The sequence below is a fragment of the Lactuca virosa genome, chromosome 1 (assembly GCF_052849685.1).
Source record: "Lactuca virosa cultivar CGN04683 chromosome 1, Lactuca_virosa_CGN04683_v6, whole genome shotgun sequence".
Lineage (NCBI taxonomy): Eukaryota > Viridiplantae > Streptophyta > Magnoliopsida > Asterales > Asteraceae > Lactuca > Lactuca virosa.
In genome coordinates this window covers 41,555,734-41,568,900 of record NC_136426.1, presented here as the reverse complement: position 1 = coordinate 41,568,900, position 13,167 = coordinate 41,555,734, and the positions used below count along the sequence as shown (strand labels likewise).

At 33.7% G+C, this 13,167-nt stretch overlaps 1 protein-coding gene across 8 annotated transcripts in view; it reads left to right on the top strand.

Annotated features, from left to right (window-relative positions):
- Window positions 1-215: 215 nt before the first annotated feature.
- The window catches only part of LOC145111908 (putative carbohydrate esterase At4g34215), a 34,591-nt gene continuing 21,639 nt past the window's right edge, over window positions 216-13,167 (top strand). For all 8 annotated transcript variants that reach the window (XM_079048318.1, XM_079048207.1, XM_079048391.1 and 5 more), the window contains exon 1: window positions 216-989. In XM_079048318.1, the coding sequence (XP_078904444.1) occupies window positions 399-989 (591 nt within the window). In that variant the 5' untranslated portion in view covers window positions 216-398. The remainder of the gene's footprint in view (window positions 990-13,167) is intronic.

Below are 13,167 nucleotides of genomic sequence, written 5' to 3'. Positions count from 1 at the left end.
TTTAATTTTGTCTAAAACATATCTATTAAGATAAAACAATATAAATTTATAATTTCAAAATTGAAGCACAAAGTTGTATTAAGTATAAAATCAAATACAATGTAAAAAATATATATATAAACACAACAAATAATATTATGATTATAGTTAAAATAATATAAAAATAATGTTGAAAAGTAGTATTTTATGTAAATCGGAGTCAACTACTTTCATTAATTAATCCTCATGCCTGCAACCAAAACCTCCATGAAAGAGACTCCCAGTTTAAAACGCAGCTCAACTGCTTTCCCCCAAAATAATACTAATTTAATTGAGGAGTAGTAATCGATCCATTTGTTTTATCACTTCAAAAAAAATATGCAGAGCGAGATCCACAACACCATTGAAGAAGAGAAAAAATGTTCGTGTTCCCGTTGTATCTCTCCTACAGCTATCTACTGATCTGCTACGCCGGCGTTCACTTAGCATCTGCCGCCGTCGGCAAGAACATCTTCCTCTTATCCGGTCAGAGCAACATGTCTGGTCGAGGTGGGGTCGTGAATTCCACATGGGACGGCTACATCCCACCTGAATCTTCACCTAACCCCGCCATCCTCCGTCTCACCGCTAACCTCACATGGGTACCAGCGGCGGAGCCTCTCCACCGAGACATTGACATTGCAAAAGTATGCGGTGTTGGTCCTGGAATGGCATTCGCGAATTACTTGTTGAGAAAGAATCCGAGCATTGGAGTGGTGGGGCTGGTTCCTTGTGCGATTGGAGGGACGAATATCAGCGAATGGGTTCGTGGTGGGTATCTTTACAAGCAGATGATGAGGCGGGCGGCGGCGGCGGTTGCCGGAGGAGGCACCATCCGTGGGTTGCTGTGGTATCAAGGGGAAAGTGATACGCTCACTCTTGAAGATGCCGAAGCGTACAAGAACAGATTGCGTCGTTTTTTCTTTGATGTGCGTGAGGATCTTCATTTACCTGTTCTTCCCATAGTTCAGGTAACTCCATGTTCCTATCTTAATAGAAGTAAACAGTTTTTAAAATTTTAATTTACTACTAATACCATACAACCTTGAACCTACACAAATTTCCATAATATAAATAAAAAGACATTTGATTGGTTCAAACACAAAATTTTCAATCCTTTTGTGTTTTGTGGTTCTGATTGGCTGTTGATTCCACCCCCTTGACACCATAACCATAAGTCAGAGCTTTCCCCGACCCACTCTATTTTTTTTTTAAATAAATAATAATTGGTTTGAATGTTTTACTAAAAAGGAAAGATTAAGAAATTGGTTCGACTTTCAATCTTGCCGGACAAAACAATTTTGACTCTGATTTACCCAGATCGATAATCCGACTAGTGACGTTATGGAAATGTCAAACTGAGGTTATCCATTGATATTTTTTTTTAAATATGACGGGTTAATTTAAAAAAAAAATTAAATATAAAGGTAAAAATATTTGAAAACTTTAAATTTATAAAAAAATAAGAAAAATAATGAATTATTATTATAATGTAAAAGCTTTTTATTTTTTAAATTTAAACAAATAATTTAAATAAAAAAAGAAACTAATTAGTTTTAATTTTAGAAATTTTGAAATTAAATGGTAAATTTATTAATGAAATTGGTATCAATTTATTACTACATTTATTGTAATTATTATATTAAAAGATTATGTGAATTTAATAACATAGAAATATTCATAAAATGACATGTGAAAAAAAAATTAATTTAAAATAACCACAAAATAATATTTGACAAATTAAATGAGAGTATGACAAATGGGAAAAAAAAACTTTCATTTATTAAAGAGGATAGACTAAAATAGCCAAAATTCCTAACAATTCACTGTATTTAGTCATTTTTATCTAAATATTCAGTTTTATAAAAAGAAAATTAACTTATCTAACAATAATGTACTTGAAAACAAAAAAAAAAGTTTTGCAAAATTAACCATCTAAGTCTAGAATAGACATTCCGGAATAAGACAAAAAATTAGAGAAATTAAATTGTTTCCTACTTTTACGTCTATAAATATTTCTACCCATTAATATTATGACACCTGTCATCATTCCACAATTCAATTTAACTTTATTTGATAAATTTCTAATATACTCTTAATTAGATATTTAAAAAATATGGAACGGTGACACATCATAATTTTAATGAGTATGAATATTTGTAGGTATAATAGGTAGGAAACAATTTAATTTCTTAAAAATTTATGACAAAAAAGTATATTTAGGACCGACATGTCCGATTTCGAAAAATTTCGGAGTTCGGAAGAACAAAAACACTCCGGAATTTCAATAAAAAAGCCAAATCCAATTAACAATTTTAAAATTGCGAGAAAAAAATTATTTATTACTTAAACCTAAAAAAGATTAAACAAACATAATAAATATATATATTATGACATAAAATCATGTTACGTGACGAGTTACTACACTTATGATGCAATTAAATGGTTGGCTGGTCTTTAAAATTATAAAATAATCCTTAAATAATATTAGATGCATCAACTTTGGTTTATGATAACTTTCTAACAAAATTTAGAGCACTAACATACATACATAATACATATTTATATTGTACATACATATATTCATATAAACCATTTAATATGAAAACACAAATAATTTACGAAAATAACGAGAAATTTCAAAATGTAGATGATGTATTTATTTATTATAAATAATTTATAATTAAATACTAATTATATTAATATAATTAGGGACTAACTGGTAATTTTACTTTGTATAATAGTTTTCTTATATTTAACGCCCTTAATTAATTTCAAGGGAAATCTTCAGAAAAGTGTCAATATTTTCGAAAAAGTTACACTTTAGTTCCAAGATTTTTTTTTTTGAACGAAAAGGTCTTGAAAACTGACAAAAAAGTCTCGAAAAAGTCCCATTAGGCAATCTTTTAGTATTTCTTTATCTTTTACCTCTCTCTCTCTCCCATCCCCAACCCACCCCCCCCCCCCCCTTTTTTTTATGTTGATATTTCATTTTTATTATTTTTTACCTTGAATAATATATTTTTGTAAATACACATTGCATAAAGGTATCTATAGTGGACTGTGAATGGGTAGTTTTGGACCCAAACCGAACTGAAATGGTCGGTTTCTAGTTTTCAAAACCCAATAGAGATGGTTCGGTTTCTTGAGTTTTGTAGTCGGTTTTAACGCTTTTCTGGTTTCTTGGGTTCAACACATATTCTTAATAAAGATTAAAAGTAAAGGCTGTCAATAGGGTCTTATGTAGTTATGTTTGATATTCTTAATTAGGCAGATTAAAAGAAACAAGTATAAAAAAAAAATACCATCACATACTAATCTACATCTGAGCTATAATCAAATTAAGGGAACAACTGTTTATAATACTTTCACATAAACACGTAGCTAACCGAGTACAAAAAACATACCTTTATTTTATATATATATATATATATATATATATATATATATATATATATATATATATATATATATATATATATATATATATATATATATATATATATATAGGTAAATGTCACGGGTCGGTTTCATGTGGGTCGGTTTTTCGGTTTTGATGAGTCGGTTTCTGGATAAAAACCGAAACCGAAACCGATTTTTCGGTTTTTAAAAATTTTAAACCCTAACCGTCGGTTTTGCTTCCGTTTCAGTTTTTTCGGTTTCGGTTTTGATCGGTTTCTCGGTTTCTTGGTTCGGGTTTGCTCACCCTTAATAGTGGTATCAAACTTGTATGTTTTTCTCCCAATAAATGCAACCTTACCTGTTTTTTATCAATACAATCATTGATTGGTATATAGTAAATTTGCAGCCTATCAACTTATTTTTTACCCTGAAAAACTACATTTTTTGTAAATGGACGTTACCGACCTTGTATGTTTTCTGCTTATAAATACAATAGTATCTACCTTTTATCAATACAATTGTTTAAAATTCAAATTATAAATTGGATCATACTATATATTAAAATTGATAACCAACCGGTACATATTAAAATTGACTTGAAATCGCAGGTAAAGTAGGACGAAATCGTAGATTCTATGCCATGTGCGACTTCATCACTCCATAGTCCTTTTTAGAAAATTGAAGGGTTTTATAATTACATATTATTGGGCTGGAAATGGGGCGATTTATTATCCCACATAGAAAAATCGCAAGTCAAATAGCCAAATAGGTGTCTTGATCACAACGAGTGGTTGTTTTTGAAATAGATGTTTTGGATAAAGATGACTAAAATTTTAAGATTTTTGGCTATTTTCATAATTTTCTAAAAAAAAATGAAACAACCCAAATTGTTGAGTTTTTTCCAAAAATGAACCAAAAATTAAGAAAATTTCGCATATAGTCACTAATTTCGTCGTGCCCACTACGAAATGCCCAAAAAGATTTCTTTTAGACAGACGGGTGTGGGCAACGCGGACATCGCGTTATCTGACGTGGCACGCGCCTTTAACGGCGCCATAACGCGGAACACCGTCCCAGGTAGCCGTTATGGGACGTTACACCATTACCCGTTACCATGGTAACGAATGGTAACGCCATTTTTTTGACCGTTGCAAATTTTGTTCGGTTGAAAAACGGTAATATTACCGTTTAATACGGTGAATTCTAAAAAAAATAAAATTACTACTTAAAAAATTAAATTATATCAATACATATACCTCATTTTATTACACTTCTATTTCTCTATATCTATCTCTATTTCTCTATATCTATCTCTATTTCATTCAAAACAAAAAAACCACTATGGATCAAAACCCGAATACCCCTCCTCCGAAGACAAACACATCCACTCCATTAGGTTTTGCGGGATATGAGGGATACATGAACCTTCTAAACTCCCAAAACTCACCACAAATTCCTTATTCCGGTAATTTTTTCAATCCCGCCTCACCCCCACTACAATTCCCTACCTCGCCATTTATGCAACAAAATGCAAACATTCAACAAAACCTTTTTAACACATCCGGTCCTATGCGCCAAACAGTCACACAACCCCCACCCATGCAAGAAACCGTTGTCGAGACGCAAGCCGGGGGTAGTCATAAAGCATCGAGGAAAAAGGGAGACCAAAAAAGAAAGGGAAAGAGGTCGTGGTCGGGGCGGAAGAAACAGAAGCACCTCCAACATGGTGGACAGCGGAGGAAGAGCATGCGTTGGCGGTGGCTTGGTGCGGTACTTCAAAACAACCAACTGTGGGGAACGATATGAAGAGAGTTGCTTTTTGGGATGCCGCAATTGTCAAATTCCGCACAATTTTGAACAACGGTGACACATATCGCAATAATGATATGCTTAGTGGCAAGTGGACTCAAATTAGCCGGAAGTGCACCAAATTCAATTCCATAGACAACAAACTTTCTTCGCAACGTCAAAGTGGTGTCAATGATTTCGATGTGTTTAGAGCCGCGAGGGAGGAATATCACGTGCAAAATGGGGCACGTATTTGAGTATGAAAAAGTATGGGACATAGTGAGGAAATATCCAAAATGGATGAAAACGCCAACATCATCGGAACAACAATCAAAGAGGTCTCGTGGTTCGGGTTCGGTTGACGTTTCCGACGAACACACGAACATCGACCTCAACGCGGACAGCGATGAGATCCCGGACGAGTTTGATGACATCGAGGAAATCTCTCCGCCATGACGATCGATGGGGCGCGACAAAGTCAAGCGCGCGCAACGACATGCACAGGAGAATGAAAGTCAGCTTCGAGAGCACGACGAAATGAAAAAAAATTTGACGCCCGCACGGAAATCGCAAATAAAAGATATGAATTGCAACGGGCTGAAGTGATACGGAGGATGAAGGCAAAGATCGAGAGCAAATACTTGGGCGAAGAATAGTTTGTCGGTGTTTTTATTTTAAATTATTAGGACTATCGTGTGTTTTTTTTTCAATGTTTTTATTATTTTTTTTATGGTATTTTTAATTTACTATTTAATGAAATTATGTTTTATTAATTTATATGTTTTTTTTATAGATATATGACATAAATAAAAAAAAATAAAACGAATTAGAAATATATGAAGTAAATAAAAAATAAAACAAATTAGAATAATAGAAATTAAAAACATTAAAAAAAATAGAAAATTGAATGTGTTATCCCATGTTATTTGGTGTTGCCCATTTCCACCTTTGGTGTTATAACACCAAATTGTGACTAGGATGATGAGGTGAACAATTTGGGTGTGATAACATGTAATAACACCTAGTAGTCTTAGAAAAGAGAATGTACTACAAAATAATTTTGACTGTAAAACACTACTGCCCATTGCGAGAAAGAAAACATTACTGCAAATTTCATTTCATGTACTGTGAATATATATATATATATATATATATATATATATATATATATATATATATATATATATATAATGTACAATTTCTCATATTTTTAACAAAAATCATTATTTGTTCTCAAGAAAACATTTTTTGTTTTTGGTGATAAGGATCTAAAAAAACAATTTTTTAAAGCAAAAGAGAGCTTTATAGATTCAGTATGTTCGAAAATCTATATATAGTTCGAAAATATCTAGTTCGAAAACTTCGAATGTGTTCATGATTTTCGGACTGTTCTTTATGGTTTTAGGTTCAGTTTCGAATTTGTTTATGATTTTTGAATTGGTTCATGAATTTCAACCTAAATGTTCATATTAAATATTGTGACATCCCTATTTTTACGGCCAGAAAAGACCGATTTTGTTTATGCTTTATAAAAATCAGAGTACCTCTTTTAATAAAAAATGTTGCGGAATTTGTTCCCAGAAAAACATGATAAATACTTTATCAAAGCATTTCCGAAGAAATGTATTTTATTCATTTAAAACATTTGGGATGTCGTCGTTAATACAGAAACATAAGCATAAACAGAACTTACATTCATTTACACTAGTGATCTACATCTCTTTTAAATCTCTCAGTGTAAAGTAGCTTTATATCGACACCTGTGATACAAATAAGCTTGAGTGGGTCAGGTTGGGAAACCTTGTGAGTACATAGGGTTTTCAACCCACAATAATATAATTATTGTATTTAATCATCAAACAATCAACCCAGTTATCCATCTCTATTATCTTCTTTAATCTTAAGGATCCACCCTAGGAATCATCTATCCTTCATTCCTAAGGATTGAGCTAAGGAATAGGCACGAAGTCCATCGCTGCCCGAGATTTATACAACATGCACTAAGTCCATAGCTGTCAAGGTAACCAAAGGAATAGGCACGAAGTCCATCGATGCCCAAGATTTATACAACAAACACTAAGTCCATAGCTGCCAAGGTAACCAAAGGAATAGGCACGAAGTCCATCGCTGCCCAAGATTTATACAACAAGCACTAAGTCCATAGCTGCCAAGGTACTAATTCCATAGCTACCAATATTTATCTATACGGTACTAAATCCATAGCTACCAACGTACATCTATTCCGTCTTTCATCCCTCATTCGTTATCTACCCATGTTTTACCCAACATATTCGTAGATATAAATACATATACAGTTCAAAAATATGTATAAAACATTCTTTCATCTACCCATGTTTTACCCAACATATTTGTAGATAAAAAAATATATATATTTTAAATCATTTTAACCATGTATAAAACATTCATTCAACATCCATCTCAAATAAACAAACAACATATATACACATAGCACTTATTTTATATAAAATACTTCATATCTATGTGTAAGATGAAAGTGACTATACACTCACTTGATAAGACGACGATTGAACAACACTTCGTCCCTTAAAACAATATTCTTCGATGAAACCGGGATGTTTCTTCAAAAATCGGGCTTCACGCGGGCAGAGCTTCGGCTCGAAAAACTCTTTTTCTCGGAAACTTCGGGGCGTCGGGACTTGCTTCGGGTGTTAGGGACGATACCGGGACTTCGGGGGGTTGAAAGTAGGCTAAAAGAGTGTTTAAAGTGAAAGAGAAATGAGAATTGGTAACATAAACCCGGAGGGCTCGATTTCTATTTATAGGCTGAAAAATCAACTCTCACGTCGTGAACCATGTATGTTCACGTCGTGACTTTGATCCTAGTCATCCCCTAGGCTTGTCGTGTGTCTTCTAGGCTCGAAACGCGTCGTTCACTGAGTTCACATCGTGAACACTGTGTTCACGTCGTGAATGTAGTCAAATTCTCGAAGTTTGTGCTCTAAACTTCAAAAATCCATATCTTTCGCATACGAGCTCCGTTTTTGACGTTCTTTATATCCACGCGTAGGTGAGATTATGCTCTACATCTTTCATTTAGACTCCGTCGGCTAACTTTGACTTTATTTTTAATATTATATTATATTTTTAACGGGCCGGGACAGGAAAAGTTCGTTAAAATTTCATAACTTCTTCATCCGATGTCCGTTTTTGTCTGTCTTTTTATCGTTACGCTACTATTAACGAGATTTTCGATTCTCGTTTAGGTTGTGTCGGCTAAAAACCGCTCGATCTATTATTCGAATTTCGAGCTGCATACTGCTAAGCCGAAACTTCGAAAAATCATAACTTCCTCATACGAAGTCAGATCTGGACGTTCTTTTTATGCACGCTCTCGGTTTAATATATTCTACGACTTTCGTTTAGATTGCTAAGGCCAAATATCGCTCTATCGTAAATTCACTATTTACGTCGCGCTGTGTCGTGTCGGTTTTGTTGCGAAACTTCGACGGACCATAACTTCTTCGTTATAATTCGGATTTCGGCGTTCTTTATATGTACGGAGTCCTTGTAACATATACTATGACTTGGTTAAGATTATTCATTCTAAATAATCTTCTATTGAAAAGTCATTTTTGACGCTTATCGTCTTTAAATTGACTAGTCCGAATCTACGGGCGTTACACATATATATTTCAAAATGATAAATAAAGAGAAGAAAACAAAATATCTTATTTATTAAACTTTAAGATTTTGGAAGAAAATAGCAGACAAAAATGAGAGAAAAGAAAATCGATTTTGAAAATTTTCAAATTTTCTAAATGTCGGTCATATGCAAAAAAAAAGCAAAAAAATAAAAAAATAAAAAAAAATAATGCCAACTCCAATGGATACACAAAATTAATGTTTTGGTGTGAATAAAGATAAACATGCTAACTTCATGGAGTTTTTTGCTTACTTTGTATTTAAAACAAACTAATTAAATAATTACATTAAATTAAAACATTATTATAATTAAAACATATTATTTTATATTATAAATATATATAATTACATAACAGATACACGATTACATAACAAAAAATGTCATATAGCTGATTAAATAACTTTTTGAATTTCATATATTTATTATAATCAACGATTATAATTTTACATAATTAAAAAATATCTATTAATTAATAATTTTTTTAATTACTTATTTAAAATAGTTCATAAATAATTATCAATTTTTATAAAGAAATTTTAATTAATTTTTTAACCGTGGTTCTCACGGGTTATAAGCTAGCGTTTTAATAGAAAAAATCATAAATGATAAGGATATGGAAAATAAATTGTAAAAATGATCCCGGTAATTTATAGAAAAGGTCCTGTACCTTTTTTTTTATATTTATTTATATTTTTAGAAATGGTTCGTGCATTTTAAAAATTACATAAATGGTTTCTCTATAGCAAATTTATAGAAATGGTTATGTGCTTCGTAAAATTGTTGAATTGGTCTTTGCCTATTAGCAGATTTATAGAAATGATCCTTAGGTTTCAAAAAATAACATATTTGTTCCTTGTTTTTCACAACATTACAAAAGTAATCCTTTTGTAAAAGACAAATTTATGAAAGTTGTCTCTACGTTTCACAAACTTACGGAAATAGACTATCTATTAGAAAGTTTATAAAATGTTCGGTGTAAGATAACATTAGACAAGTTGTCTCGAAAATATAAGATTAATAAAACGGTGCAACGCATGGCCCATCCCACTTGTTATATCTATGTTGCATAAATCTTGTCAAAATGAAACGTATGACATGTAGATCTCGCCTAATTAAACCCCTAACACAATCATTCATTCTCAATTTTATGCAAATAATCTTTTGGTTTCTTTGACGATTGGTTTTGTTTTTCATTTATCTATTATAGTTTTAGATGAATAAGTGAGTTTATAGTAATTGATTTTAGTTAGATAAGTCATTATGTATAATGTGTTTATTTTACTATCGGTTTTAAATTTACAAAATCCTATCGAATCTTAACTAGTTTTAAAACCAAAATAGTCAATGTACATAATCGTGAAGTAATATAGTGTAAAGTAAGAAAGTGTGTGGAACTCAAGGGGAACATGTATGATTTTGAATCAAATAAATAAACAAATAATCAAACTAAAGAAAATACTATAAATTGGGGTTGTTCTTATTTTACAAGTTAAGAAACTTAAATTATCAGTTTCAAACAATTAATCAAACAAAAAGCAAAGAATGTGATTTTTAAGTAGTGTATTTGAAGTATTTCCACCAGAATACGAATCCCCTTAGTTTTCAATATGTGACTCGTTAGAATGCAATGGATTATTGGGTTGGTAACCGAATTTTATGACTAGTTATCTTGGTCGGAATTCCAAGTGCCAATGATTAATGAAAATCTAATTTTAATGATCATGCAATTAGTGAACACAAAACCATATAAATAAATTCAACTATGAACGATATAATCTAACGATTCTTATCAATGGTCATGACAATAAATCAAGCATAACATGGATAACTATAATTCTCTAACACAATCAAAATTAACAATTAATTATTACCTAATCCTAAGATTTGATAAATCTCTAGTCCTAACAATTTAATGATCATAAACAGTTAAGAATCAAACCAATGTAACTAGATTCGTCATCTAAACAACACATAACAACTTACATATAAGTAATAAAAATCATCACTTTAACATGAAAGATAAACAACCAATCAATATCAAGTTAAAATCCAACTCACATAATCCAACTCTCATCGTGATCTTCAAATACATATTTCAAGGGTGTTCTTCGGCTCTCAAATACGTCTAAGATCAACTAATAACTTGCTCCCCAAGTTGGTGGAAGTTGGCATCTGAATTAGGGCTGCAAAGCTCATAATTTATAGATTTTACGTCACCACGACGTGGTAAAGGTCTCATTACATCGTGGTGTTGAGTTTCCTTGCCGCACACGAACATGTAATTTATAGATTTGTTCGTTTTTTTTTTCGTTTCAGCTCCGTTCTCATCCTTTTGCATCCTAACTCCCATTTTTAACTATAAATGAACATTTTAAAGCATATTAAATATTATATATCTTAAACTATAACATTTTAGATTAATTTATTAAGAAAATGATATAAAATATATATTTAAATAAGACATATTAATGTGTAAAATTGTAACGTCCCGAAAAATACCAGCTAAAAATTTCATTTTTAAATTAGGTTAATTCATAAAAACATCGTTACAAAACATTCATAATATTAATTTATGTCTGAGAACCGGTAACATCATAGTAAAATATTCAGAGTACATCCCAGGAAATCCATAGTGCGGAAAACATGAGAGTGTGTGATATGCCGCTACCGCGCCGGCTCCTTTCCCCTAGCTGAAGAGGTACCTGAAAACAAAACTATAAAACGTAAGCACGAAGCTTAGTGAGTTCCCCTATAATGCCACATACCATGCAATCATATAATGAGTAACTAAGGGATACGGGCCTCGCCCACACCCATAGAGGTACGGGCCTCGCCCACACTCTACTACTAAACCATAACATACAAGTATCACACAGACAACAAGTATAAGCAATTCTATCATACTGGTATATAACACAATCAAACTCAGCTATGAGATACGGGCCCCACCCACACTCTGATACTAACATATCGTCTATACGGGCCGACCTTGGTGCCTTAGACCCGTCCCTACTGGAAGAAAACTCACCTCGAGAGTAGCTGCTGAAAAACCTGCTCAGACTACGCCTGGCTGCCGCACCGGTAATTCCTCCGGCTATAAATCCGTAAACATGGATTAGGTACTCATAAATACCCCTAAGGTCAAATGACTGGTCAAAGTCAACTCCTTGGTCAAAGTCAACCTTCTGATTGACTGGACTCGCCGAGTCCATATGGCGACTCGCCGAGTCCTTCTTTATCTAGCCCGACTCTGACTCATCGGGTCCCTGTTCCCACTCACTGAGTCAGCCTGACTCGCTAGACGGGGTCAACTAACAAACCCGCGACTGGACTCGCCGAGTCCAAGGGGGTGACTCGCCGAGTCCGACGAACAGATCTCACAAATCGCTCCAATCTTCCATCGGAACATCAACCCTGGAGATTTGGAGATTCTGGGACTATAGCTACACGTTAAATTGCTAATTCCACGTGTGACTACGGTGGGTTGGACCTCCTACGCTTAAACCCTTCTTATCCTAGTGACTGATCATATGACTCGCCAAGTTGGAAGAACAACTCGTCGAGTTCAAGGCTATATTCGAAGGACACGCCGAGTTTGAGGAACGACTCGCCGAGTACCAGACAATCTTCATAGGACTCGCCGAGTTGCTTATCCAACTCGCCGAGTCTAAGGCCATCTTCATGGAACTCGCCGAGTGCACTTTGGCACTCGCCGAGTACCCTTCGACTCTTCACCCATTCTGGCCAATTTTGAGACATGCAACTGATCCAACTCATGGGTCTCAGTTCCTAGGGTCTGGTTATCACATATACACACGAAATCTGGGGGTTTTAAGGCTTGAAGATCAACCATTGGGGACAAAAACGAACCTAAGAGCTAATGAGCAAAGTGAGGGTTTTATTACCTGATTTGATGCCTTCCCCAGAGTAGATTTCGGTTCTACCTTCACTTCTGGAACACTCCAACTTCCTCCTTCTTCTTCTAAGCTCCAAAACCTTCTTTGGAAGATCAAAATCACTCAAGAACACTAAAGGAGCTAGGGTTGTTCTCTACTGCTCTCTGGGAGGAAAATGGGACGAAATGGGTGTTTTAGAATGGGTAAAATAGGGTGCAATGTCTGAAAATAGAGTTTCATTCAGACGGGTGGACTCGCCGAGTCCGTGCATCGACTCGCCGAGTTCACCGCTCAAATCCCGTGTCCACCCTGCTGCTACTCGGCGAGTCGGGACGTAGACTCGCCGAGTTCGTGGCAAAAAAATAAGAATAAAACTTA